The following is a 27,460-nucleotide window of genomic DNA, read 5'->3' as shown; positions in this document are numbered from 1 at the left end:
AGTGACAGCACACCACAGGAGGGCTTCGTTCTAAGGTATTTCATAATGTACTAGTATGAAGTGCATACTAGCACAACATGCCATTGCCTTGCAGGGGATTATTTTTTTTTTTATTTTTTTTTAATAAATGCCAGAGTTAACTACCACTTTAATGCATAGACAGCATTAAGGTAAAAAAAAATATTGAGCCTTTAGAACCACTTTAGGGGAAACACCACTTAAAAAAGATTTCACCAATGTCACATAGACCTCATTTTCACCACAGCTATGCCTCACAAAAAAAAAAAAAAAAAAAACACACAACACACACCAGTTTCATTTTGCTAAGTTTATTAAATTGGAAACCCACCTTGTGAGGGTTTGCAGGGGACCTTGAAAAAGTTTTCCGGATGCATGGACACCTGCCATAACAGCTGCTATTAAGACTATACATTTAATGTTAGATCCGTTGAGGAGATGTCTTACTCAGATTAGTAAGAACAGGTACCTGACTACTATTGGACATTGTTAGAGCAGTTTTACAGAAGCAAAAGAAAAATAAAAAAAAATTCACGTCCTTAAAAGTAATAAATATGTGAACAGCAGTCTAAACTCCTTAATATTGACATTTAAATATATTTGCATTGTGCTGAAGAGCGATTTAGAACACCTTCGAGGAGACAGAACAAAATGTGTGGCAAGTCTTCATTGTAGGTTAGTCTCAAAGCATTGTGATCTCAGCATCAAAAACAATGGGAGTTGATTCAGCACTTTCTATACAGCAGCCTGTCTCTTCCTAAATAAGGAATGTTTTCATACAATAATTTCCTTTTTTTTTTAACCTAGAGCTTTATACATACAAACTAAAAATCATGATCAATTAAATTAAAGGACTTTACTGTTAGTAATGAATAGAATTTGTTTAGCCTTGGACTATGTAAAAACACACACGCGCACAAATGCTCACAATTCTACCGACTAGAGCAGCTAGATCTTGCCTGCAAGTGTAAGGGTTCACAAAGCCCATAAATGTGCAAAGAAATGCAATACAAGAATCCATGCAAAAATATGTAGAGGAAAACAACAAAAAAACGGAAACCAAAAAATGGAAAGAAAAAAAAAAAAAAAAAAAAAAAAAAAAAAAAGCTTTATAAATACATATACCCTTCACTGCTACAAGTAACTTGTTAGCAGCAAAGGACCTAAATATGATCTGTATACAAATGGTAGTCTATAGCATTAATTGTACGAGGCAGAGCCGGCACACCAGATTTAATGCTTTGTCTGTGCAGTTTCAGTCATGCCATCTTTGGTTGGCTGCAGTACCGAGGGGTTAAAAGGGCATAACATTGGTTGGAAAAATGTCAACTCTCCGTAGGAAGTTGAGCTTCAATGTCCACTCTACATATGGGGCACTTCTTATTTGTGATCAGCCACTGGTCTACACATACTTGGTGAAAGAGATGCATACATGGGAGCCGTCTGTAGAAGGAGAAAAAGAGAAATGATAACATTATACTATCATATATACCTGAAATAAATAATAATAATATATCATAGTACACCATGATTAGAAACAGCAGTAATAATGTAAATACAGTAAAACCTTGGATTGTGAGCATAATTTGTTCTAGAAACATGCATGTAATCCAAAGCACTTGTATATCAAGGCAAATTTCTCTATAATAATGGAAACTCAGATGATTCATTCCACAACCATTTATTCATATAAAAAATATCACGGCAGCGTCATCTAAGTGCAGAAGGATCGCAAAAAAGTGGAATGACACTCACGTTAAAAACAATATCCCCCGTTAAGGAGTCTGCTGCTCAGCCATGTAAAACCACTAGTGTATACAGTATGTGGCCAGTGGGCCAGGGACACTGGTGGCTCCCAGTGCTTCCCGGAGAACTCAGTCACTGGGGAACTGTTGAAATCACTTACAGGTGCTCTGAAAGCGTATTACGCCCGCCCGCCCCACCCACTGAGAGTGTCTCAGAGTTCACCAGGAAGCGCTGGGAGCCACCAGTGCCCCGGACCTCTGGCCACGTACTGCATAGACCAGTGACTGTAAACAGATGAGCACCAGACTCCTTTAACGCTGGATATTGTTTTTAACATTGTGAGTGTCATTCCACTTTTTTTTTTTTTTTACAATAAAACTGATCTTTTGTATTGCAAGACTGCGCTTGTAGAAGTTAAAATAAAAAGAGAAAAAAAATGTTGCTCTTCTCACAAAACGCTCGTACATCACGTTCCTCGCAAACCAAGGTTTTACTGTACATAAAATGTCAAAATTACACTTCTACCAGGTATCATTGTAGACCAATGTAAAAAATAGACTATTTAAAAAAAAAAAAAAATGCCATGATGTTTATGTTGTCTGACTAGAAGGAAGGGAGGGTAAATCTAATAAAACTTATTTGAATACCTCCTCCACTCTAGGAAAAGTGTTTACAGGAATTTGTGTCTCACTGAGAAATTTTCACCTGCTTCCTTTCCAGGTGACCACTGTCAAACATCAATTATAAATGCATCAAAGGTCTATGGGGCTTATCATAACCATCCAAAAAAAGAAAATATTGGTGAACTGAAAAAATTGAACAAGCTAGGACAGCTCACATTTTTTTGAAGAAAAATGCCATGACCAGTCTGCCAATCTGATTATTTATCTTAAAGATAATTTTTGGCCTACTTTCCAGCTTCTATATGGCATTCAGAACATTTTCATGATGATCTTAAATCATTTGTAACAGCAGCAAACCTTGGGAAAACTGTACTTCACAGTGCTGTGTGATATTAACAAACTTCACTTGGATGGTGACGAAGGAAACTCGTGAGGCAAATACTTAAGATAAGTAAATGCAGGGAAAAGCCAACACCTGTCTTAGCACATTTAAGGCTACTTTCACACTGATAAGTTTTTCTTCCATTTTTGCATTTAAAAAAATAAACCGAAGAAAAAAAAACGCATGACCAATAAATCCTATGGAACTCTTCATACTGGTCAGCTTTAGGTACCTTGCCTCTTCAATGTACTGCTTGCTATATTTCGGTGCATGTCTGACGTCGTAAATAAACAAACAAAAAAAAGCATCAAAAATACAGCTCCCCATAGAAATAAAAACGGAAAATGCACCAAAAATCCACACACGGTTGAGCTTTTGGGTCACACTTCTTTTTTCACAGGTGCAAAATGCACCGGAAATGCATATGCGTTTTTACCACATTTTTGCAATGGAGAAGTGTGAAAGTAGCCTAAATTTCATAAACATTGATTAGTATTCATGTTTCTGTGGACTGTATTTATATTGTTTAACAGCTGCCCGCATAGATATGCAGATCTATTAATGTTTTGATTTTCTTTGCAGCACAGGGAAAAACCTAACTTAGAAAAGTGAGATAGACAGGGAGACTAAACTAGAACTGTACATAGGGGACTTCAGGTGATCAGTAGGGGCATGACAGGTTTTATCACCACATCAGCTTAAGCCGGCCATACATGGATTGACATTTGGCTAGTTCAGCAGGGACCGGCTGAATTTCAATCCATGTATGTGCAAGTTGATTGTGCCAAAGTTGATCCATCCATTGACTTGGGTATAACTAGCCTGTTGGACTTATGGGATGCGATGACTGTCAGCAGCTCTAGCTGCTAGTAGTGATTATTGCGTTCTGCTAGCAAGGAAGGCAACCCCCTCCACCCCCTGCTGCCTGCAGAACAAAACAGCGCGGGGGGAGGTGGATGAAAGTCAGGAAATTTAGTGATTTTCTCTCCTTCCACCCATAGTGGAAGGAAAGAAAATCAAATCATCTATGAGCTGCCTTAGTCTTACTATTTAAAAAGAAAGAAAAAAAACGCTAAGTGGAGTATTCTTTATAAAACACATTTACTTTATCTTAAAGATGATGCATATGTTTTAGGATGTAGACAAGCAATGAGTTTTCCCTTCTAGCAATGAACTATAACGTTTGCACTAGTGAACTTCCTATATGTGTCCCACTTCTCTCTGGGAAGGACATGGGTGATGTGTATTACAAGATACATTTGTGTGCTGCTTATTTTGCTTTATAGTAAAACAAGCACCAACAAATGTCAAACCACATCCAAAATCAAATTAATCAGATTACCTGACATCTTCACCTTCCTCTAATATAGAAAGGCAGATTGTACATTTTTCTTCAGTGTCTTCCTCACCATCTTGCTTGCCATGCAATTTCCTCTGTGAGAACCAATCAGTGGATACCTTATTAGCAGAGATGAAATTATTGGCAAACTCGGTAAACATGTTTCTTACAACAATTAAAAATTTACCACAACACAGAAATTTCACACATCCCCATGAGTAATAATTCATACTAAATCATTTTCATTTTCTAAAGTTGCATAAACTAAAATAATACAACAAATGAAAGCCACAACACAGAGGATGCTGAAATAGAAAGAACACACACCACACAATGGAATGTTAAGAGTCTACCTAACTGCCTATCACAGATGCTACCTCCAGGGAAAGAGAACTGTGTTCACAGCCCATGCTTGTGTGTAAAAAGCTGGCCATAGATGGTTCGAATCATGAACGGTTTCAGCAGGGACCGAAGGTAGAACCATAAATAGGCAGGCTGATTGTACAAACATCAATCCATCGATCAACTTGGGTACAACAAGCATGTCAGATTTTTACATGCAATTATTTCCAGTGGCTATGGCCGCTAGCACTAAACACTGTTCTCCCCAGCAGGAACGGCTCCCCAAGGCCCCCCGTCGGGTGAACGCAATAGCGCCACAGGAGGGATTCCCTCCATCAACACTGACTGTTGATAGGGGGGGAATAGAGCAATTTTCTTTCCTGCAGCCTATGGTTGCAAGAAAGAAAATCAAATTATCGATGGTCTGCCTTAGGCATACAAAGAACCTACCTTATCAACCAACGCCACTATTCAAACTTTTTTTTTCAATATGGAAACATTCTTCCTTCCAAACACAGCAATGAAAATAGTGCAGGGGGATTAACCAAGAAAACAGCATTTTATGATGCCTAACCAGATATATATATATATATATATATATATATATATATGTATATATAAATAAATAAATCAGGGAACTGATGTGTTTTAAGTTTTACTCTCCTATTTAAATATCAATGTCAAAATAAATTCTTCCATGGAGAGCAACATGTCAGACCAAGCCTTTTTTTAAATTCTGGAATAGCCAAGTTGTACTGGGCTGCACATGCCAAATTGCCAGGGTAACAGAGGCACAGCGGCTCACACAACCTGTGGGTACCTCTAAATCTGTGAAATCTTCAATTCCGCACCCACTGTGGATGCAAGCTGTAAATGACTCTTTAATTTTAGCTTTTCGCTTTGCCATGCAACTATGCCATGACACAACCCAATAAAAGCCCCCAATTCTTCTCTCTAGAATGTTGGGTGACAGAGGGGAAAAAGGCAGAGCGCCAAGTTGGAGTTGAAGTTGCAGGTTCTGTTACAGAATACTCCAAAATTTGGATGCTCCACAGAAGGTGATTTTATAAATATAGAAGGCACCTTGTCAATGTTTTTCACTTCAAATTTTACAGAAGTTAATAGATGCAACAAGTTTGCTTTAACCATTTGACTACTGGGCACTTTCACCCCCTTCCTCCCCATGAAATTTATATAATTTTTCAAGACAGATAGAGCTTTCTTTTGGTGGTATTTAATCACCGCTGTTTTTTTTTTTTTTTTTTTGCTAAACAAACGAAAAAAAGACTAAAATTTTTGAGGGGGAAAAAAACCCCTTTTCTTCATTTTGGTTATAAAACTTAGCAAATTAGTAATTTTTCTTCTTCACTGATAATCACTGTCACAGGAAAGCAGATTTTAGTTTTCCTTTCCTCACACAGTGACAGCTCTGAAGAAAGGAAATGCAGATAACCCTCATTTTTCTACATGGGATCAGCTGTGATTAGGCACAGCTGATCACATGGTAAAGAGCCAGTGTCATTGGCTCTTTACCCTGATCTGTGATGCACTGTGTCGACCAGGAGGACGACAACCGGAAGGAGGAGAGCCCATCTGGCCGTCAACCTGCTATAGGCTGGATGGGAACTGGTTAAAGCAGTCTTGATGTCGGTAATCTGGTGTTCTTGGAGCACCAACAGGAGCATCATGTGAGTATACATGCCAGGGATTTATATCCACTGCAGGTGTCTTACTGCTTCTTACGCAGAGAATTTATACTACATATAATGTGACAAATAAGGAGTCACAGCCACTAACACAAACTCAGATGAAGGCAAACCCAGTTGAAATTTGTCTTGGATATAAAAGGCAATTCATAGAATGTTTCGGCTTGTTTTCTAAAGTTGCACTTTTGTACTACAATTTACTCAAAATAGAGGTTTTTAAAAATATTCAAATACGAATGGTCTTAATATATTTAATAGAAGGAGAAAAAAAAAAAAAAAAAAAGCACTTGTTCATAAGAAAAATAGCTCACCTTCTTATATTTATGTGGGTACGTGCACCTTTCTATGGTCCCCTGTGAGGCTCCACGATTCACATTACCAAGCCGTTCCTCTAGATGAATCAGTTCCTGGAAAATAAAAGGGTAAACCTCAGTAGACGGATCTTTCCTCAAGGCAAAACGGTGATTCCAAGTATATTCTTGTTCAAATGTGTACCCATAGACATAAAATTAGACCCTCTACCAATCAATTCTCAGTGAAAGCATTTCTGTCAACAAGCCAACTGACTCTACTATGGCAATTATATTACAGCAATACAAGTGGACTGATTACATATCATATCGTTTGAAGACCTACACAACCAGGCCTGCCAATTTGCATTCAATTTCAGAGCAGATTTTTGTATTCCCTCCCTCTCCTAAATGAAAGGCATCATCTATGCGAGGACAAATTAATCCAGTGCCTACAAATAAGTCTGTATCCGAATATACGTTAATATATTACAATGTCCATGCAGTGGGAGATAAGCCTGTGTTATTGGGATAAACATGCATATTACTGAGTCAAAGGTCCACTTGCATAGATTAGTGCAACCAGAAGCTTATTAATCTTACAGTTTAAGTTCAATTAAAAGCTTTTAGTTTGTAGTAACTGCCAGCGCCATCTTGCCCACACATTGAAAAAAGAAAAAAAAAAAAAAAAAAAACACAGGATACACAAATCCCAATGCTTGATGCTGTAGTATATCATACATAAATTACATGATATAAATACATGATACAAAGATTTAAAAAAAAAAAAAAAAAAAAAAAAAACACGCTCGGAATGGAATACTATTATATTACAATTAGAATAAATACTAAGCCTCTGCAACAGAAATGATTATGAATAAAAGGTGGGATTCTCAGTTCCCTGCTCAAATGAGTTCCAAGGCTTCAAAAATAATTACTAAATACACTCTGCATCTGATTGGGGAAATTATTGATTGTGTATCCTTTATTTATGTGAACACACACACATCCACCTGAAGGTAACATTCCATAGGTACATGGAATGACAGCAAAGACATGACAGCAGAAAGCTAACATTCTGTTACAAACCTCAAAATTGCCCCTGAATGGAACTCTGAATGACCTTCCATCCAATCCAGATGAAATGTAGCGGATGTGAGGGTAGCCCGCCATGTCTGGAACCTAGTCAAATAGCAGATGTAAGTTAAACTTTAACACAACTGCTTGTAATGACCTCAAAGAATCTTTGCTGCCAGAAAGATATACAGCTCAGAGGGTACCCTTGTAAAACCCTCTAGCAGCAAAATGATCAGGTGCAGTCATAAAAATATATATATTATATACACACAAGAAAAAAACAAAATGTTGTAAAGCACCATAAACTAGTTTTATTTTATTTTTTTGTGGTAGGAGACAGATGCAGTGACAAGGTTATGTGCTGCTTGGTCAACTATGTACCATTCCACTGCAATCAGCCACAGAATAAGGAAATATATATGTTGTATTCCTCAGTTCCAAACAATGCAAAGATATGAAAAGGTTCAACATCCAGGACATATGGGAGAATGCAAACAGACATAGCACAATGAGATAGAACAATGCCAAATGAGTAGATTCTAAAAAAAACAGAAGCTTCATCATACACGTATCAGAAATGAGCAAAAGTTTAGCCAACTATTCTGTGCTAGCCATGTTTGTACTTCAAAGCAAATCATAATAGTTTATTCTAAATCCAGTTTATACCACTGTGTAGCAAGTAAGGCAAGAGAAAAACAGTGGGCACTTGCAGCTACCATCGACCAATTCATCCAGATACATTGATCGCTATGTAATATGGGAATTTCTATTTTTAAACTTTACCAAGGTTTGTGCTTGGCAGTCGGTCCATGCAAGACATACTTAACATTGTTTTGGTCCTAAATGTCAGTATCCCAAAAGATATGGTTGTCCTCTGATTTTAAAGGAATTAAAAATGTGCCAACCTGGATAGTTAACCCACTGTTTCTAGGACAAGAACAAATTATAAACTGGAGGGGGAGGAAGGCCACATTCAACTTGCTACATGGCTACAGAGCAAATTCCAGAGGCAAGTATCAGACGTTTCCAGCAGCCAGAAGAGCTGTGGCTACACTGTCTATATAAAGCAATGATAGGCTGATGGTGGCCGCAGCTGTCTGTTGCTTTTCACACATGCAATATTAGTTAGGGACAGCGGTTTGCTCTTGGGCTGTGCGCATGCAGGGATGATCATCTGTCTCTAACCCCAGGTGACTGGTGATGAACTACATCAGCCACTGACAGCTGCAAATGTCATCAGCCTATCATTGCTTTGTATAGGTTGAGAAGCCACAGCTATTTGCAAACACCTGTCATCCGTGCTACAGGAAACCTTTGAACTTTGCTGCTGGAATTCACCATTGTAGTCCTAACTACAAGTGTGAATGGGACCCAAAAAAGCAAATCTGATTTTTGCATAACTACACCCATCTTTACTCCTTGCTCTTCTAACCTAAAGCTTTATGTGATTAGATGGGGGGGACACTTTCAGCCACTACACTGTGCATTCATAATCGGCTCCACAGACTGCATACGACTTAAAACGGAATCATTTCCATCAAAAACCTGTTCTGCTGTCAATTTTCGATGGATGGTTGTCCCAACAACCACAGAAATTATTCTAAAACCAGATGCTGATGACAATAACAAGGACATTGGTATACATTTGTGTGTGGGGGGGGGAGGATATGTTACTTAAAATGGAAAGCGGAATGTGGACAAGCCCTTTCAGTTACCAGAGACTTACAATCCTAATAACCAACAAACATAGCTCAGTGTGCAGGAGAACACAGTCAGACCTGTCTAGTAAAGCTGAAAAGACATCTAGAGAGAAAAGGTGTGGAAAAATGTGTACGCCCTCTCTACTCGCTTTCATGCGGTGTGAAACAAGACTATAGAATCAGATGCAGAGTGTCAATGCCTACCAAAGGTAAGAATACTCCAAGTCGAAATGAATGCCCACCTATCCATAATTTGTTTAAAAAGAACTGGCAGGGTACAACATGACCTCATTGTTTTACCCCAGTCCCCTGTACACAATTGCATTACATAAACCTAAAAATATATCAATCAGGAAACAAATTAGGAGTTAGGTTTCATTTCTTGCATTCATTTTGAAAGTATTAAAATAAAGCAAAGCAGACCTCAAATTCTGACTTACCTACTGTATATTTGTTCTGGGTCAGTAATCAAAGTATTAAAGACAGAGACAGTCCAGCAACTAGTACTCTAATGAGGTCAGCAGTTCTATTACAAAATAGATAAAGGCCCGACAAAAAGGCACGATACAGTGTAAAAGTCCGTAGAATTGTTATTTGAAATCCATTAAGGGGAATCCAGTACAAAGCAAGGTTGACACATTTCAGCTCCTCCTTGGGTCTTAGACGACTAAGGCCCAGAAAGAGGCTGGAACGTATCAACCTCACTTTGTACTGAATTCCCCTTTTAGGTCTTGGTGGACTTCCAATAAAGATTCTACTGACTTTTAAACTTTACTGTGCCTTGTTGCTGGGCCTTCATCTATTTTGTGGTTGTTGAACAGAGTATGCAGTGGTGGTCCAGGCACAGGTATTTTATTTCACCCAGTTCATCATTAGGAGAGTAGCAACATATTTATTTTGTTTGAAGCAATGCCATTGCCTGAATACCTCGGAGTGCAGGTCTTTGTTAAATTTCTGTAGTAATTTTGTAGGAAAACATGCCATGAAGGAGGAGGGTAAGGGAATTTGAGAGCATGCACAGTTATTCCAAAAATGGAAGTGGATCATATTTTAAAGCTGAAGTTTAAGTTAGGCTTTTTCTGCACAACTACATTGCTTCACCTTGGACCAATGCATGCATGTATGCATAGGCCATACCTGGCTGTTCCCTGCAGAAGCTGGAAATTGCTGTAATAGGCACTGCTGCTTCCGGGTGCCATCCGGCACAGAACCCACAACCTAGTGGCAATTACTGTAGTAGCAGTGTCTACTTGATTTCCAGCTTCTACTGGGATCAACCAGGTATGGCACATACATACCCACCAAGCTGGATCAATTGAACTATGCAAAAAAGCCATACATAAACTTCAGCTTTAAAGTGTCATATTTATTGCCTGTGTACTATTGTTACAGTTTGCAGGTTATCATGATAATGGTAAAGGATTAGTAAGTGGAAGAGTTTGGTAGTGTGCACAAATATCACTGAGCACCTCAGAACCCTATGACAAAAGATTCTCCTCGGTGTAATTTTATTGTAGTTATTTCATAACTAAATTAAACAAGGGCAATACCTATCTCTTTACCCTCCTCCTCTGCAGTAAATGTGCTGCTAAATCATACAAATTTAGCTAATCTACTAAACACGACACTCTTTTCCAACATTAAACAATCTATTCAGGGCCCTGCATGCCTTTGTTACGGTTGTTTATTCATTGTTCCTATGTAAAGCAGTGTGGGGTTTTCTGGATTGCTTATGACAGCTTTCCCCTTGTGTGGTTAAAATGTTCCTTGCAATTTACAGTGTCAACAGATTCATGAACACTTTTAAAGCCACCCTGTACATTTTTGGCTTGTCAGCTCATAAAAATTCAGAAAATATAGAAATTTTACTTACATTTGCCAAAATAATTGTGTCTAATGACATTACAGGCTTGGAGCTGCTGTAGAGTTCAGAGCAAGTAATTAATTCTTAAATTTAAAAAATGATGCATCTAGCAAAATAATGCAAATCTGGTATAAATAATTCCAGTCCCAAAGTTTCCCTCTTAACACATCCCTTATTTTTTTTATCGATCATTTACATAGTTAAAATAAATTCTCTTTCTGGTTTAAAGGATAAGTTCACTTTTAGCAACCCTTAACATCCATTTTCAGGGTGTAACATGTTAGTAAAGTACCTTCTCACACCCCTCTGATCCCCCATTGTGACAGCCAAGTTTGAAAACAGAACTCCGCCCACACAACCACGCCATTCATTCACAGTTTTCTGTGAATGAATGAACTTCAAGTATCATCTGCCGCAGCTTGTAGTTCTCAACAAACTGCGAGGGCTCTGGTAAGCGTTCTTGTAGATCACTGATTTTTCCTGGAGTTCAGTAATGGTCTGACCATACAAGAGGTATGGGCAGACAGCTGAGAATCTGCAGAAGCCTGACATTGTACCCGTGATCTGTTGATCGCAGGTGCAATGAAAAAATAAATGCACTTTTTACCTCTGTGTACCTTGTGTGAACTTGTTTAAGGGCTTGTTTCATATGGAGAAGTATGGAGTACAGTGTGTTTATAATGTATGCTACTACTGAATCTATGTTTGGGCATTCAAGGGAATGTATAGCTTCTTTATGTATTCGTTCTATTTTTTTTTTTTTTAAGTCAGCCTTTTGAGCTTGTTAAGATGTTTGATGTTTTAAGCGCCTTGTTTTTGTACGTTTTGTAATAATAAATTTACATAGGGGAATATTTATTTCCATATGCAGTCTTGGCTTCCTGCTTTGCAGTGCTACAGAATGGTCAAACTTTACAAAAATTAGTCAGCCAAACTGAAAACAATGCATTCCCCTGTGTGGCTCACTTTATTATTTAGCAGTTAGGAATTGTAGTGGCCAATCTACACATCTCTACATCTCTACATGAAAGCAGGACTTTATTCCTAACAACTTGATAAAAAAAAAGGATATTCTGTAGTAAGGAACATACATTCCACACTAATAATTAAGTTACTAAAATATGCGTTTGCTTGCAGGACGCTGCCATTTTGCTGAAGCCCAGAGCACATGAACAACAGTAAATCATAAAGTGGAACTAAATCCATCAATTTAACGGTTCAAAAAAAAAAAAAAAGTTACATTCCTGGAATGCCAGGATTGTGGTCACATTTCCTTGTGTCCTCAACCAAACTGTCAAACCATCAAATGGCTTGGGTCATTACGGATCACATGAACAGCACCATGGCAGTTGCCGATCAAACAGAAGCAGCTCCCTTGGCTGCAAAGGATAGGAGGGTTTAATTCCTCTTTAAGGCTGTCAGCAGATCAGCCTCTACAAATTCGGCAGTGCCCAAAAATGGATAGTAACTGAGCAGGTGCAGAGCAAGGCGAGACAAAAAGTATTACTGGATTTAAAAGAGTATAGACACTTATTTTTAATGTTTTACATCGCTATACCTGATAAAGGGGTCAGCCTGAAGTCATCTAGCAGGACTTAATTTTCTGACTAAAGTTCCACTTTAAATAAAAGAAAAATATGGAAGAGCAAGCAATTTAACAATGAGAAACTCAGAAATGAATGTTAGCACTGCAATTCTAACAGGCAATCATTGAATTGGCACTATACTATTACATATGCACTATATTTTAATTTTTACATGTGTGAGAAATGCAAATCCAAGAGCTCCCAATACCGTATTTAATGAGTTGCCTGGAGGCCAGCTTTAGATTTTATAAAAAGTACAAATTGCAAGCATGTCTCCTTTTGAAGGCCACCTATTGTGGGTCCAAAGAAAGGTTTCAAGATAGTAGAAACTGGAATGTCTACTTTCTAAAGCCTGCATTTACACCTGAGCAGAGCATTTTTTTCATGCGGTTTTGCACGTGTATCAAGCTTCAAGATTTTGTTTTCTGGGAAGGGCCAGAGGAGGAAAGCAGTTCTACAGGAGAAGAGGAAATTTTTGGGCATTAAAAAAACGGCGTAACGCTTTTTTTTCAGGCACTCCCAGTGAAGCCTAGCCAAAAAAGCCTGACTACACTTGAAAAAAGCTCATGTACTTTAAAGAGTATACGGATAAAGTGTAAATAGGAACTATTAGAACAAAAACACATTTTTCAAAGTCAGGCATAGGGAAACGAGCAAAAAAATGCTCATGTGTGAATGGGAGCAGATAGCCAAATGGAAGGTCTAGTTAAAAAACAATGATGCGTTTTGGAAAATGTATCCTGCTTTTTTTTTATTCTAATGTTTACCCTGCAAATTTAAAATTTGTGATGATCTTAAAGTATATGTGAACACATAAATGAAATCCTATGGTAAAACAGCAAATAGTGAGCTTACTATATGAGCTCATTTATTTATTTTAGAAAAAAAGACCATAAAGTTCCTTTTCTTGTAGGTTTATTCTACAGTTACTTTATCCCAAAGCTTATTTACAGTAGTTTTTCCTAATGGCAAAGGGTGGGCACTAGATATGCGTGCGCTATGTTTCAAGGGCCGATTTGCAATCCAGCAAGGGGTTCCTTTAAGCACTCAGACTCCTCCCACATGATTACAAGCTGCAGTTTGACAATGAGGCTCCAGCCAGGAGCCCCTGTCAATCAACCAGATGGGGTTTGGCAGGCAGACTTCAGGAGATGCATGCAGGCACGATGTGTGTGGTGGTATGGCATCCACACTGTGTGTGAGATGGCATCCTGTAGACCCCTGGTCCTCAGGGCCCGCTAACAGGCCAGGTTTGCAAGATAACTGAAATACATCCCAGGTGATATAATTTGCTGCTCAATGATTGCAGTACTCTAGTCTGCATCTCCCCAAAGTAATACCTAAAATCTGGCCAGTTAGTGGGCCCTGAGGACCGGAGTTGAGGACCACTGCTGTAGATCTTAAAAGCAATCCAATTGACAAACTGACCACAGAGTCATGAATGTGCTTCCGTGCTTACTGTAGACATAAGAGAAGCAGAGGGACTGGCAGATTAACCAGGTAGATGACATGAAATGTTTTAGGAAAGAGTTACATTGGTAGGTTTAGTTTCATTTTAAGCGTGGTACACTGCAGGGAGGCAAAAGATTCAAAATGATCTGGTTTGTCTACGAGTGATGCAGAAAATACATGCACTGCTAGCCCCCAAACATTTGAATGTTGCTTGTGGAAGCGCTACAGATTTTTTACTAAAACACAGGGGTGAGGAGCTCAACTAAGAGGTTGAATTTTGCTGGTTTGTATTAAGACGGATTTCCTTCAGAGAATGTGGTACATTTTAAGACAAGTGAAACAACGGCTTGTTATCACTGCTTTGTTGAAGTAGAAATAAAGGCTAAAACTTTTCTTTTCATTTTAGATTAAGGGGGGGGGGGGGATTTTAACCTATGCCAGTTTTATTTTTCCATTTGTGTCCCATTGGGAAGATTTCCTTTCACTTCTTGCTCTACAGCCAAAGAAGAAGAGTGAGAGGAAATCCCTCCAAAGTGAGGGAATCACTGGTTACTCATTAGGTGGTGGAGCTCAACTAAGAGGTTTTGGCTTATACTTTAAAGGAAACGGATTGCTGCTATGTCACAAGATACTGTAAGCAAACATTCCCAAGAGCCTGTAAGGGACTATTGTCATGGTGGCCATGTGCTAGGGCAGGGGTCTCAAAACAAAGGACTGTAGGGGGGCAGGCCTGTGGCAGCAGAAATTGTCCTATCAGTAAGAGTAATCGTGCCCCCATCATTGGCGTCAAGGGGAGAAATCATGCCCCCATCGTTGGCAGGAATAGTGCCGATTGTTGGTGTCAGTTGGAGTGCCCCAAGAACCAGATAAAAGGCAAGCAATGGGCTGCATCTGGCCACAGTTTCAAGATCACTGTGCTAGGGGAATACAAACCGGAGAGGAGGGACAGAATTTATTACATTGCGTGTATATATATATATATATATATATATATATATATATATATATATATATATATATGTATATGTATATATATATATATATATATATATTTTGTGACAGGTCAAGACTCTGTCACAGTGAAAAGGGTCATTTTAAAGACACAGAGTGTGCACATTTGCTCTGTGCAGGACTACAGAGCATAGATGTGCACTGGAGAAAACTGCTTTTGCAGCTTTCTCTAGGATTTGGTATACCTGGATGGGGCTCTGTAGTTGGAGATTTCAGAGTGTCTTGGGAGGGACGGAATCTCCAACTCTGTGTCCATGTTTTGTTGATGACCAGCAGGGTGTGTGCTCAGAGTCAGGTGCACACAGCCCTTATAATGAAGGTCTAGGAAGACATCAGGGCTCCCAGTTGGAGCTTCAGCCAACAGACAGGAGGTCTGTTCATCGGGAGTCAGTGGCTGCAGGTGGCAGCCAGAACACGTGTGTGTGTCTGAGGAGACAGGAGACGGCCTGAGGACCAAGGCCACAGTGAAGCTGTCAGCTTCAGAGAGTCCATGGTCTGTGTGACCAGCACCAAGATCAGAGGTACTGCTACAGCGAGAGAGCCAGATGGGCTAGCATTTTCAGTTTGATCTATATTTACTGGAGAAGAACCCCTGCGTGGGAAACTATGTTACAGACTATTTTTGCCTTTTAATAAAAATGGGCTGCCATGCCCTTAAACCGCAGTCCTGACTACAGTGACTCACTGGAAAAACGCATCTGCCACTGAGCTAATGGTCCCCCATGTTACAATATATATTTATTTATTTATCGATATAGAGCTAGATATGGCTATATAGATATACATCTATATATGGATAATAGTGTGAAAAAGTAGACCACCTTATGAAAATTGTTGACTTATTTGAACTAGCAACCATTACATCTTTATTTAAGCTGTAGTGCCTACAGATAAACATACCATACTTGCATAGTCAATCATAAAACACAGCGCAAATCATAATAAAAAAATGTGACAAGCAAGTGCTCAGTGGAAGTCCAAAAGAATGAATCCGAATAAAGTGCTGGAGTGCTTCACAACTTTAAACTCATGTAGTGGAATATGCTAATCACCTTTCTGTGCTTGCACTTAACAAAGGAAGTGGACCCCTTCGCAATACTGCATATGGGTCTATATGGCTGTATGGTAAGTGGGAAAATGTCAGCTCACATATCTTGTAGCTTGGCGCTCATGAATGGAGAAGAGAGAATCCCAAAAGTGTAATAAAGTCTGAATGCCTGTTATCAGTTGGAGAGGAAGCAATTTAGGTCCGGTTCTATATTCGACCACTTGGGGCTCATCGTATCGAACAAATATATCCACTTGGTTTCATTTTGGGATTTACCTGCTCTGTGTCTGGCCCTTCAGTACATCACTGAACACACGCCCCAAGCTTCATCTTCAATTCCTCTGCAACAGCCTAGCCTTGATCTGGAGTACAGGAGTTAAGCCTCGATTACTGAGGCTCAACTCCTGTACTCCAGATCGAGGCTTGGCTACTGCTACCCACAGCGAGGCTAGGCTGTTGCAGAGGAATTGAAGGTGGAGCGAGCTGAGCTCGACGGGGGGGGGGGGGGGGGGTGGCGCTTAAAGGCTTGGCTTCCTGTGTGTGCAGTGATGTACTGAAGGGCCGGACACAGAGCTGGTATATCCCAAAATGAAACCAAGTGGATATATTTGTTAATTACAATGAGCCCCAAGTGGTCGAATTTAAACTAGACCTCAAATACTTCCTCTCCAACTGGTAACTATACCCTTACTACACATAAGTTGATGAAAAAAGTTTACCAATTTATTAGCGCACTAAAAAATATTGATTGCAGTACAGACACCATAAACCACAACTGTAAGGACATTACAAAAGACAACGTTGTCTCACCTGAACGCAGCCTCCACACAAACACACATCCATACACACCAGCTTGCATAGAGCCACTATGAGAATAACCCCAGAGTGATACCTAGGAACATTCTTGTGTAGTAGAGGGCAGTGGCCTGAGAAAACTCACAAGGGGCTACTGATGCCACAAGGCTGGGTATTGGATAACAGCTGGATTGAAAATAGCTCTCGTAGGTGGCAAAAGTTACGATGGCAGTCAAAACATGGATGGCAACTCACGCTATATATCATGCCAAGCTAAACTGCAGATAGAATAAAATTTGCCTATCAAGTATATAGACCCAAATGCAGTATTGCTAAGGGGTCCACATCCTTTGGTAAGTGCAAACACAAGAGGGTGATGGAACACATTCCACTGCATGAGTTTTAAGTTGTGAAGCACTCTAGCACTTTATTTGGATTATTTTGGACTTCCACTGAGCACTTGCTTATAGTTACATAGTAGGTGAGGTTGAATAAAGACAATAGTCCATCCAGTTCAACCTGTGTAGGTGTGTGTGGCTGTGATCATCTCACATAGCCCTTAATGTCTTATAACAATTTATTTTTGGACTTTCACTGTACACTTGCTTACAATTATTGGTCACATTATTTTATTATGATTCACTGTTTTGAGCTGTGTTTTATGATTGATTATTGATATTTTAATAGCTGCAATGGTGATTGTCAATTAGGTTCATTCTTAGCGTGGGTTTGTTTGAGTTGTGTAACATACTTGGATAAAAAAAAAAAATTACCTTTTCAACATAAAACAAAAATATCAATGGTGTTCTGTGAAATAGGAAGTGCATGCCTGCTATTAAAAACTGGTATTGCCCCATTTAGTAGAAGTTACTTCTTGTAGGCATTTTTTATAACAGCCAACCAGTCTCTGACCTTAACTTTTCAACCACTTCTCCATCCGCCATGAAAAATTCAAGCTGTATTGGCTGAGAGACGTAGGCTCCCTCTGTCTTTTTGCTGCCTGGGAACAATGTCCTGCCAACCACATGGTGAGCGTTTCCCCTCCCAGCATGGTAGCAGTGCTTAGAACTGTGTAAAATAATAGCTTCCCCAGACCAGTTCTTCACCATGTGCATTCTCTCACTCCAATTACATTAGATTTTTTACCCCAGGAGTATATCAAGGAGTTTGGAAAATCTAAAATTCTTAAATAATGCAGTCCAATTTAAACCCCCTTGATTTTAGTCGACTAAAATGTACCAGACATTTTAGTCTACTAAAATGAACCAGAGATTTTAGTTGACTAAAATACAACTAAAACGGCATTTAGTCAAAAGACTGACAAACTAAATTTGACATAAAAATTAACACTGCTGGGCAGTTGTGGACATAATTGAAATCTTCACCACTTGTAGATTACTTTTCTTACAGTGGAAAGACTGAATTCAAATCATTTGATATTTTCAATTCCTAGCCAGAATCACACAGGCATCCACTACCTCCTTTCTGAGGATCTTGCAGAGCTCTCTTAATCTTGGCATGTTGACACACATCAATAATAAAGGAGAACATCACACCCTAGATATAGAAAGTTTAAATAGAAAAGGTTCCACCTACATAGCTTTTAAGGAGGTTCTAACCACTGGAAACAAATCTAGGAATACACAGTTCTAAATTTCATGGATTTGACATGATGGTACTGTAAATGTAAGGGGTGCACTTTTTTTTTAACATGACAAATTTGCATTTTTGTTAATTTGAATAAAAAAACACCATGTCAATTTTATATGTAATTTGTTCAAGAATATCACATCTCTGTAGGTACCATTTAAATCATACCTGTTCAAATAGGTTGTAGAAAAAGGTCAAACATTTCCATGGAGCATATCGCTTTTTTTTTTTTTTTTTTCCCCAATGACTCTAAATGTAAATTACATTTTATTTTTCTACTCCTTAAACATACCTAGGTGCTGTTGACTCTGCAGAGTGTATGATTTGTGTTCCCCTTAGAAGAAAAAGGCAGCTAGCCCAGCACAGAGTATAGAATGGAATGGGTTCACAACCAACGAAGTGCTGTGTGTATGAGCCAGCAGAGGTGAGGAAAGAGCCTCTGGCTCCAAGTCAGGTTCTGTTCCCTTAACATCCACAAGATGCCTCCGACTGGCAGCATCTATGCTGAGTTAGCGATCCAATCAAGGCAAAAGGGTGTGTACAAATAATGTTAGGTCAGTCACATAACACACAGTGACAACCTTAAAATGCGTGAAGGTGGAGGAGATGGGCTGGCTGCTGGGGATTGGGTGGAAGCAGACCTATTGCAGGTATGACCGTATGCATTTCATGCCAGTCTACAGCTTTCAGTATTCTTAGCAAACTAACACCAAATGATGGGGATGCCGCTCCAGGCTCCTATCTATCCAGATCTGGCATCTCACACTGACGAATGCAGGCTGGGGGGGAGGTCGTCTCAGCTCAATGAACACAGGCTTATTCATGATTAGGCCCTGTGGGCAGGATGAAACGCCTTAAGGGCATGGCCTGGATGGAGTCCTGGCCTTAGGTTGCTTTTATTATAGACACTGGCTTTGTGGGATGTGCAGCATTTGGGAAGTTTCTGCCTTATTTTATGCCTTTTTCAATATTCTTAAGCCCCGTACACACGCATCGAAAATTGGCAGGGAATTTTCGGCCAACGTCCGATCTGCCGATTTTCGGCTTGTTAGTATGATGCTTCCGACAACCAACTCCGACTTTTCGGCCGAAAAAAATCTGGTGTGCAGACTATAAAATTTTTGTTGGCCGTCAACACAAGGGCCGATTTTCGTGCATTCAGTACAGATTTCGACAGGGTAAAATCTGATGAGCAAGTCTGGGCATGCTCAGTGAAGAAATAACACAAAGAAAACAAACCAACACATGACATCACTTCTGAAGTAGAATTTTGTTGGCCGAGAAAATTCGTGTGCAGTCTAGGCACATTCCAACCAACAAAACACAACTTGGACAAAAGTCGGACGATCGGTCGGCCGATAATCGTTGCGTGTGTACGAGGCTTTAAACTTACAGTGGATATGGATGGAGCTCCCCTTTAACATTATTTTATATACAATCGGGCTAAAAAACAACCAGTAGCCACAGCAATATAAAACTATAGTCAAGCTTGAAAGTGGCACAAAGACAATAAGTTAATCATCAGCTGGTTATATCAGCAACTAGCACCTAAGGGGTGTTTAAAAAACTCCTGTCAAGAGACATTTGGGGACTGGCTCTACTGATCTTGTTCTAAACAGGTTACTTTCCTGGCTCACACTGGTCCTATGGCTGTATTACTTGGTGAATCACTGATCCAGAACAAATATGTAGATGACTTAACAGGATGCATGCTGGAGGACGACAGCAATGGCAGTGCACATACTTTTCTTATGATGGGTGTCCTGTAAACTACAGAAGTTAGTCGCTTGGGACGCGTAAGAAAGCAATGCTGACTTTTCTATATAAGTGGTTGGTGCTTCTTGTTTCTTATATACATCACTAAACAACTCACAAACGTACCTTAGATCCAATTGTCCAATGCCCACCAGGTCCTTCATCAGCATTTTCTCCCAGGTTCTTATGGTATTTATGACATACAGTTTTTTTCTATGCCTATGTGAGTGTTTTACTATTAAATGGTGTTATGGAAGTTGCTACACTATGAAATGCAGGCTTTCCTTTTTTTAATTCCAATTGGGAGTTCTTTGATCTTTACATTGGATGGAATTGAGAGTGTCATTGTGGGAAGAAGCTGGCAGGCCATCTACACCAGAGGATCCCTTGCTAAATAAGGATTTATACTGCGTTATTTGACCATTTTTTTTTTTGGGAAGATCAAATGGTTATGGTAAGAGGCAGTGTGATTGGGTGAGGGTGACAGGTCTTATGTTGCTGCCTATAGCATCCTAAAGTTACAAGGACCCTTTTTGGTGGACTTTTCCAGCTTTTCTTCATTTTATTTTGGTGCTTGGAATTTATTTTATAAGAATGCTTTTGCATTTGTGATAAAGATAAGGTCTCTCTCTTAGAGCTGCACTGCGTACCCTCTAAATCTGTAAGAGACACTGCAAAAATAGGGGAGTGTTACCCAGATATGGAAGAGAGAAAACCGCAGCCGTCATACTGTAGGGAAAATGTAATTTCAGTCATATTACTGTGAAGGCAATCAGTGGTTGGAATAATTACTATCAACCATATTAATATGTGGTGGGACATTAGCTAATATTTAAAACACTGAACTCCGATTACCATGCTTTGGCTTCATGTATACTACAGTTTCTGATCTTGAGTTTAGGAGCTTTTAGTTTACTTTTTGCCAAAGGACCTAAACTCAACTCCATAAAAATCCATGTACACACAGGCTTTTACCAGAGTTTAGGAGTTGCTGCGAGTTTCAACTTCCCTCTCCTGAATGCAGAAGAATAGCATTCAGGATAGGACCCTTTTAACTGCAGCCGGCGGTCAAAATAGGCTATGTGTACATGAAGCCATTAGGCGCAGCTGTTAATTGGTTGGGAACAGTTTATCTATGTGGACTGTTTAGGCAGTAAAAGTAAAACGTAATGTTTATTATCCAAACTCTGATCTCTATAAACCCTGCAACAGTTTATTACTTAAAAATGTACAGCCCATAACTTATCTTTGCACCAAAACCATATACTGTGTGTATACTGTATAGCTAGATCCCATGGCAGATTCTAAAATTGTTTTCTTCAGTAATCTGCTGCGCTAAGAAAAAATATGTTACCCAGTTTTCAAAATGGCTTTTGAAGTTACACCACGGTGCAGGACTACGGTCATAAAAAAACATTAGGAATATTCCAAAATGAGGTACGCTAATATTCTTCCAATGACTTAAGACCTAATGACTTGACAGTGCAGTTTGTTACAATTCGAAAGAGATCTAACATTTGTGCAATAGTTAGCACCAGTAATGACTATTCTAAGAGTGAACAATAGGCTTTCAAGCGAACATATATCTTACCATTAATGGCAAAGCCCCGATCTGCAAATGATGAAGTCTAGGAGGTGGATGGTAGTGAGCTAGATGGGGATGTAAAGGACCAGTTTGGTAGGGGGCAGCAGTCACTCCAGTTTCAATTGCTATTTCCCTGTAACCAAAAAATAATAATTTTCAAAAGAGGATAAGTAAAATGTTTGTATGAAGATAAAACAGAATTTTTTTTAGACCTAGATATTTTTTCCCTAATTAACTGCTTGCCTATCACCTTATAGCTGTTTTACTGCTTCAGGGTGGCAGCTGTGTGCGGGTACACACACACACACACACACATATATATATATATATATATATATATATATATATCGCTTTTGCTGCGATAACACAGCGGAGGCCAATGGGTAGGTGCCAGGTACTCTTTGTTCTCCGGCTATCACTGCTCATAGGACAGAACTGCAATATGAATGTGTAAACATGGAAGATCGCCGTTCTGACCGGTGGGAAGGAATGGAATTTGTGTACCTGCAAAGCATAAATTCCACTTATTCTCTCAGTAAAAGCACCTCACACAATAGTAACACTGGTTAGGCACACAGTTACCCCTTGATTGCCTGATGTTAACCCCGCCCCAGCCAGTGTCATTAGTACAGTGACAGTGCACATTTGTTTTAGCACTGATCACAGTATTAATGTCATTGGTTTCCAAAAAGTATCAAAAAAGTGTCAGATTATTTTTTAAATATTTTTTTTAATGGATGTGTTTTACAGCAGAAAGTGTTTTTATTTTTTATTTTTATTAAATAGTCGGTTTGTTTGTTTTTAGCGCAAAAAATGAAACAGCAGAGTTGAATAAAACAACACCAAATGAAAAAAAATCAAATTTAATTTGGGTGCAGTGTTGCACGACTGCGCAATCATCAGTTAAAGTAATGCAGTGGTGTATCACAAAAAATGCTCTGATCATGGAGGGAAAATCATCCAGAGGTCAAGTTGTTAAAGCCTAACTCCAGGTTTATTGTCCCCTTGACTAGTTTATTTTGGTCAAGCAGGCACAAATGAACTATTTTCTACACAAACAGGTGAACTGTATAAACTATATGTAGCATCAGCTACATCTAGTATACAACGCTGTGTTTCGGCACTGGGATGGAAACTTGTAGTCCCACTCTCAGAAAAAAACCCAGTTGGGCTGAATGCTGCTCCGCCATTCATAGGTAGCTTTGTATTCGGTGAATGAATACAAAGCTTCCTCTAACTGGCGGAGATGGAAAAGAGGGCAGACAACACAACAATCTCCGCCTCAGCCAAAGGAAGTTTTGTATTTATTCATAGAATACAAGTTTGTCTATAAATGGCTACGCAGCGCTCATCTGTTATACTGGGATAATGCCTGCAGCTACAGGCATAATCCTAAAATCTTTTTCAGCCTGCATTTCCCTGTATTGTAAAAGCCATCCTAGCGGCTATAATTCTAATGCTAGTCCTCCTCTGTAGCTCTAAAAACTGGTAACCTGTAAAAAAACTAAATTTAAAGCAATGTCTATGAAGATTTTTTAAGTACCGGAAATTGGCATCATTCCACAAGCGTGGGCAAGTTTAAAAAGCGACATGTCAGGTACCTATTTACTCAGGATAACATCATCCTTTTTATTTTACCAAAACGTTTGGTTATATATTGTGTTTTTGCATTAAAATGAAAGTATTTTTTCAGAAAAAAAATTGTGTTTGAAAAATCACTGTGTAAAAATCGTGAAAAAAAAAAAATGCAATACCCACCTATTTTATAGGGCCTCTGCTTTAAAAAAAAAAATCTATATATAGACAAATCTATATATCTCTCCATCTCAATAATATAAATATATATATATATATATATATATATATATATATATATATATATATATATATATATATATATATATATATATATATATATATATATGTTTGGGGGTTCTGACTAATTTTCTATGATGATTTTTACATGTAGGAGAGACATGTCAGAATTGGCCTGTTAGTAGTTCATTTTTTCTTAGAACAAGATCAGAAATTCTCATTCCAGTGCTAGAACGACCTGCTCTATACTGTATGTAACTAAGACTACATACAATTTACACAGCGCACCCAGCAGGTGTGCCTGTTACTGTAACAAATAGTTTGGGCCAGCTTGGAGTTAGACTTTAATGCTTGACAACATTGGCATACACGAAGTTAACATATTTTAGGATAAACACGTTAAGATTTGTATTCCACAAAAAAACATACTTCAGGCACCATTGTTTACAGCACACAACATATCCAGGAATAAATGAAGTACCCCAAACCAACCAGGCTTTATCTGCATACAGTATGAAATCTGATTGGCTGCTAAGAGTTACTGCAATTTCCACTGCTTTTATTAAGCCTAACTATGTGTGTTTAAGCCTCCTACTATACAAATATTAATCATCCATCTTAGTTAAACAACTTGTAATAATCTCTAACTGGAAGAAGAGGATAATAATCTCAGCGTTTGTATGGCTATATTGGTAAAGAAACTTGTAACACTTAAACCAAAGTTTGAAACCTTAGCTTAGAGTAAATTAAAAGGATTGTGCCTACAGGGTCAAGGGCAATGCACACCAGTGTTCCATGTGTCCCACACCATGTTCAAAATGCACTGCACATGCCATCTGTGGCGGGTGTCTGTGTTAACGACACACCAAATGCAGGTCACAAACGCAGTGCATTTGCCTGTACTGGAAAACATGAAAAAGTAGTACTATACGATCCGGTTCTGTGCATTTTTTAAAGTAGTGCATACACTACTTCTGGGGCACTCCGGAGGAATTTCAGCCTATTTAAATGAATACGTTGAAATCGCTCTGCGCGGATTGCATATGAATCGCGCAGGAAAATTTACCGCATTCTTGTGGAATTCATGGTGTGAACCGGCATTCAGTTAAAACTCTGAAAGAGCATGAAACTGTCACATCGAGACACCTGAGAATTTTTATTCTGTTATTTATTCTAGGTTATATTATATTCTATGTTGTATTTTAATTGTATGGATGGTTTATTAGCGTAAAGTATAGTTTTTATTTGTTTCATGGGTGCCAATTGTTGTTATTGGTAATTGTGTTGCGTCATTGTTCTGATTTTGTATTGTCTTTGTTGAGTGTGGCTGTGTCGCAATAATTTCCTATGGGATTAATAAAAGTATTCTGATCTAATTAAAGGAACATGTAGAGTCTGTAAGCATAATACAAAAACAGCAGTTATGAGAAAGGTAGGATTCAGAATTAATTTTACTTACCAGGCAGACCTATCAGAAGCCTGCCGGGGATGGGAGGACATTGTCTGTGGTACATGAATATGGTGTCCATGGCCATAGTTAGGATGCATTCTATGTGGATGTGGCGGTGGGCGTTCATGAGCTCGCCTGGAAAATATGAAGTTTGGAACCCTAAACAAATGAAATCACTGCAGGCAAGAGTGATTGAGGATCTGAAGAATACTTACGTGGGATGCTGCATAAGACGCCGCCTCTGAACTTCCATCCTCTGAATAACTTCATGAGGGTGCAACCTCTGTGTTGTAGGTGCTGTGGCAGAAATATGATGGGACATAGACTGGTGGGTGGTGGTCAAATGCTGTGAGAGAGGGGCAACAGCACTGGTGAAATGGTGGGAAGGAGGTGGAGGAGGAACAGGATGTGTTGACGAAAGGCTCGGAAGAGATGGATGAAAAGGTGCTACTGGATGTGCAATAACATAGTCCATCTGAGGTGGTGGGGGTGGTTGAGGGGGAGGGTTGGCATGAGAATGAGGGCAGGCAGGTGTCTGGTGGTGAAGGGGCCTTGTAAGTGAAGCATCTAAAACCAAGCAGAAGAAATAAAAAATCAAAACCGTACTAAAACCAATCATTACAGTAATTAAAAAAAAAAAAAAAAAAAAAAAAAAAGAAAAATCTAGATCATAGCTCTCTCTCTATACATCAGTGTTAATTTCGTCGACTAAAACCGACTAAAACGTTTTCGTCGACTAACACAATTCAGATGACTAAAATACGACTAAAACTAAAATGGCATTTTAGTCTTAAGACTAAAATACGACTAAAACTAAAATGGCATTTTAGTCAAAAGACTATAACTAAAACTTAATCGAAATTTGCTGCCAAAAATTAACACTGGTGCATGCTCAAAGCATAAATAATAACATATTAGATTTTTCACTCCAGGACCAGCAGTAGTATATAATGAGTTTGGAAGTTGTAGAGAAATGCTTAAATAATGCATCACAAATTACAATTGAACTACACCCATTTGATTATAGATGACTAAAACTGAATTTTTGTAAAATCTTACCTGTAAAATTCCTTTCTCTGAGTCCTCCGACAGTCGCCGCCCACTTCATATTCATCACCAATGGGGGTTATGTCCTCTATTCCGTAGGAGTAGCTAGGCAATAGAATATGTTAGTACAAAGACTTTTAACATATCCCACCCCCAGGGGGTGGTCCCCTCAGTACATAACCCTCCACTTCCTGTATCCAACTCCGTTTCAGTGGAATAGCAGTAGAGAGTACATCAAAACCCCAAAAGAGGGGCGGGGGCGGCGACTGTCGGAGGACTCAGAGAAAGGAATTTTACAGGTAAGATTTTACAAAAATTCCGTTTTCTCTTACGTCCTCCGACAGTCGCCGCCCACTTCATATTCATCACCAATGGGGATGTCCCAAAGCAGTGTAAACATGAGGGGTGGGAAGAACGCAGCCGCGCCCAAGGCAACGCCGTCTCCCCATCAGAGAAAGGAACCTTACCAAAGGAAGGAAACCAGTTGGGCATAAGAACAAAACACTCGCTCAACAGGAGCAAGAAAACCCAGGGAAAAAACAAATATCCCAAAAGGCCAAAGAACCCGTAACAAGGGCTCTAGGGAACTGCCGCACTAAGAACCTTGCGGCCAAAGGAAGCATCAGCCGATGCCTGAACATCTACTCTGTAGAATATCGTGAAAGTGTGTACGGTCGACCAAGTCGCCGCCTTACACACCTGGGCCACAGAGGCCCCATGACGACAGGCCCAAGACGTACTCAGAGATCTGGTAGAGTGCGCCTTCAAAGGTACAGGGGGAACTTTCCCCTTCAAAGCATAGGCCTGATCAATGGTCTGTCTGATCCATTTGGCGATTGTAGAAGCAGACGCCGCCATGCCCTTCCGAGGACCTTCCGGAAGGACAAACAAGGCATCCGACTTGCGAAAAGACTCAGTCGATTTGAGATAGACTCTAATCGCCCGGACAACATCCAAGGAGTGAAGCAACACCCCCGTCGGATGCTTTGGCTTCGCGCAAAGCGAAGGTAGGACAATGTCCATATTGAGATGAAAGTCCGAAACCCTTTTTGGAAGAAAAGAAGGGTTAGGTCGCAAGACCACCTTGTCCAAATGCACAACCAGATACAGAGACTTGCAGGACAAGGCTGCCAGCCCGGACACTCGACGAGCCGAGGTGATAGCCACCAAAAAGGCGAC

At 39.4% G+C, this 27,460-nt stretch overlaps 1 protein-coding gene across 5 annotated transcripts in view; it reads right to left on the bottom strand.

Annotated features, from left to right (window-relative positions):
* Positions 1-319: 319 nt before the first annotated feature.
* RNF111 (ring finger protein 111) overlaps positions 320-27,460 on the bottom strand; it is a 135,170-nt gene continuing 108,029 nt past the window's right edge. For 2 of the 5 annotated variants that reach the window (XM_082254321.1, XM_082254325.1), the window contains 7 exons: positions 25,450-25,801; positions 25,244-25,369; positions 21,976-22,102; positions 7,536-7,628; positions 6,468-6,563; positions 4,112-4,227; positions 320-1,461 (listed from right to left, as the gene is read on the bottom strand). In XM_082254321.1, the coding sequence (XP_082110447.1) occupies positions 1,344-1,461; positions 4,112-4,227; positions 6,468-6,563; positions 7,536-7,628; positions 21,976-22,102; positions 25,244-25,369; positions 25,450-25,801 (1,028 nt within the window). In that variant the 3' untranslated portion in view covers positions 320-1,343. The remainder of the gene's footprint in view (positions 1,462-4,111; positions 4,228-6,467; positions 6,564-7,535; positions 7,629-21,975; positions 22,103-25,243; positions 25,370-25,449; positions 25,802-27,460) is intronic. The other 3 variants (XM_082254322.1, XM_082254323.1, XM_082254324.1) reach the window with 3 other exon arrangements.

This window comes from Pelophylax lessonae (assembly GCF_965119305.1).
Source record: "Pelophylax lessonae genome assembly, chromosome: 4".
NCBI lineage: Eukaryota > Metazoa > Chordata > Amphibia > Anura > Ranidae > Pelophylax > Pelophylax lessonae.
This window is presented reverse-complemented; position numbering and strand designations above follow the sequence as displayed.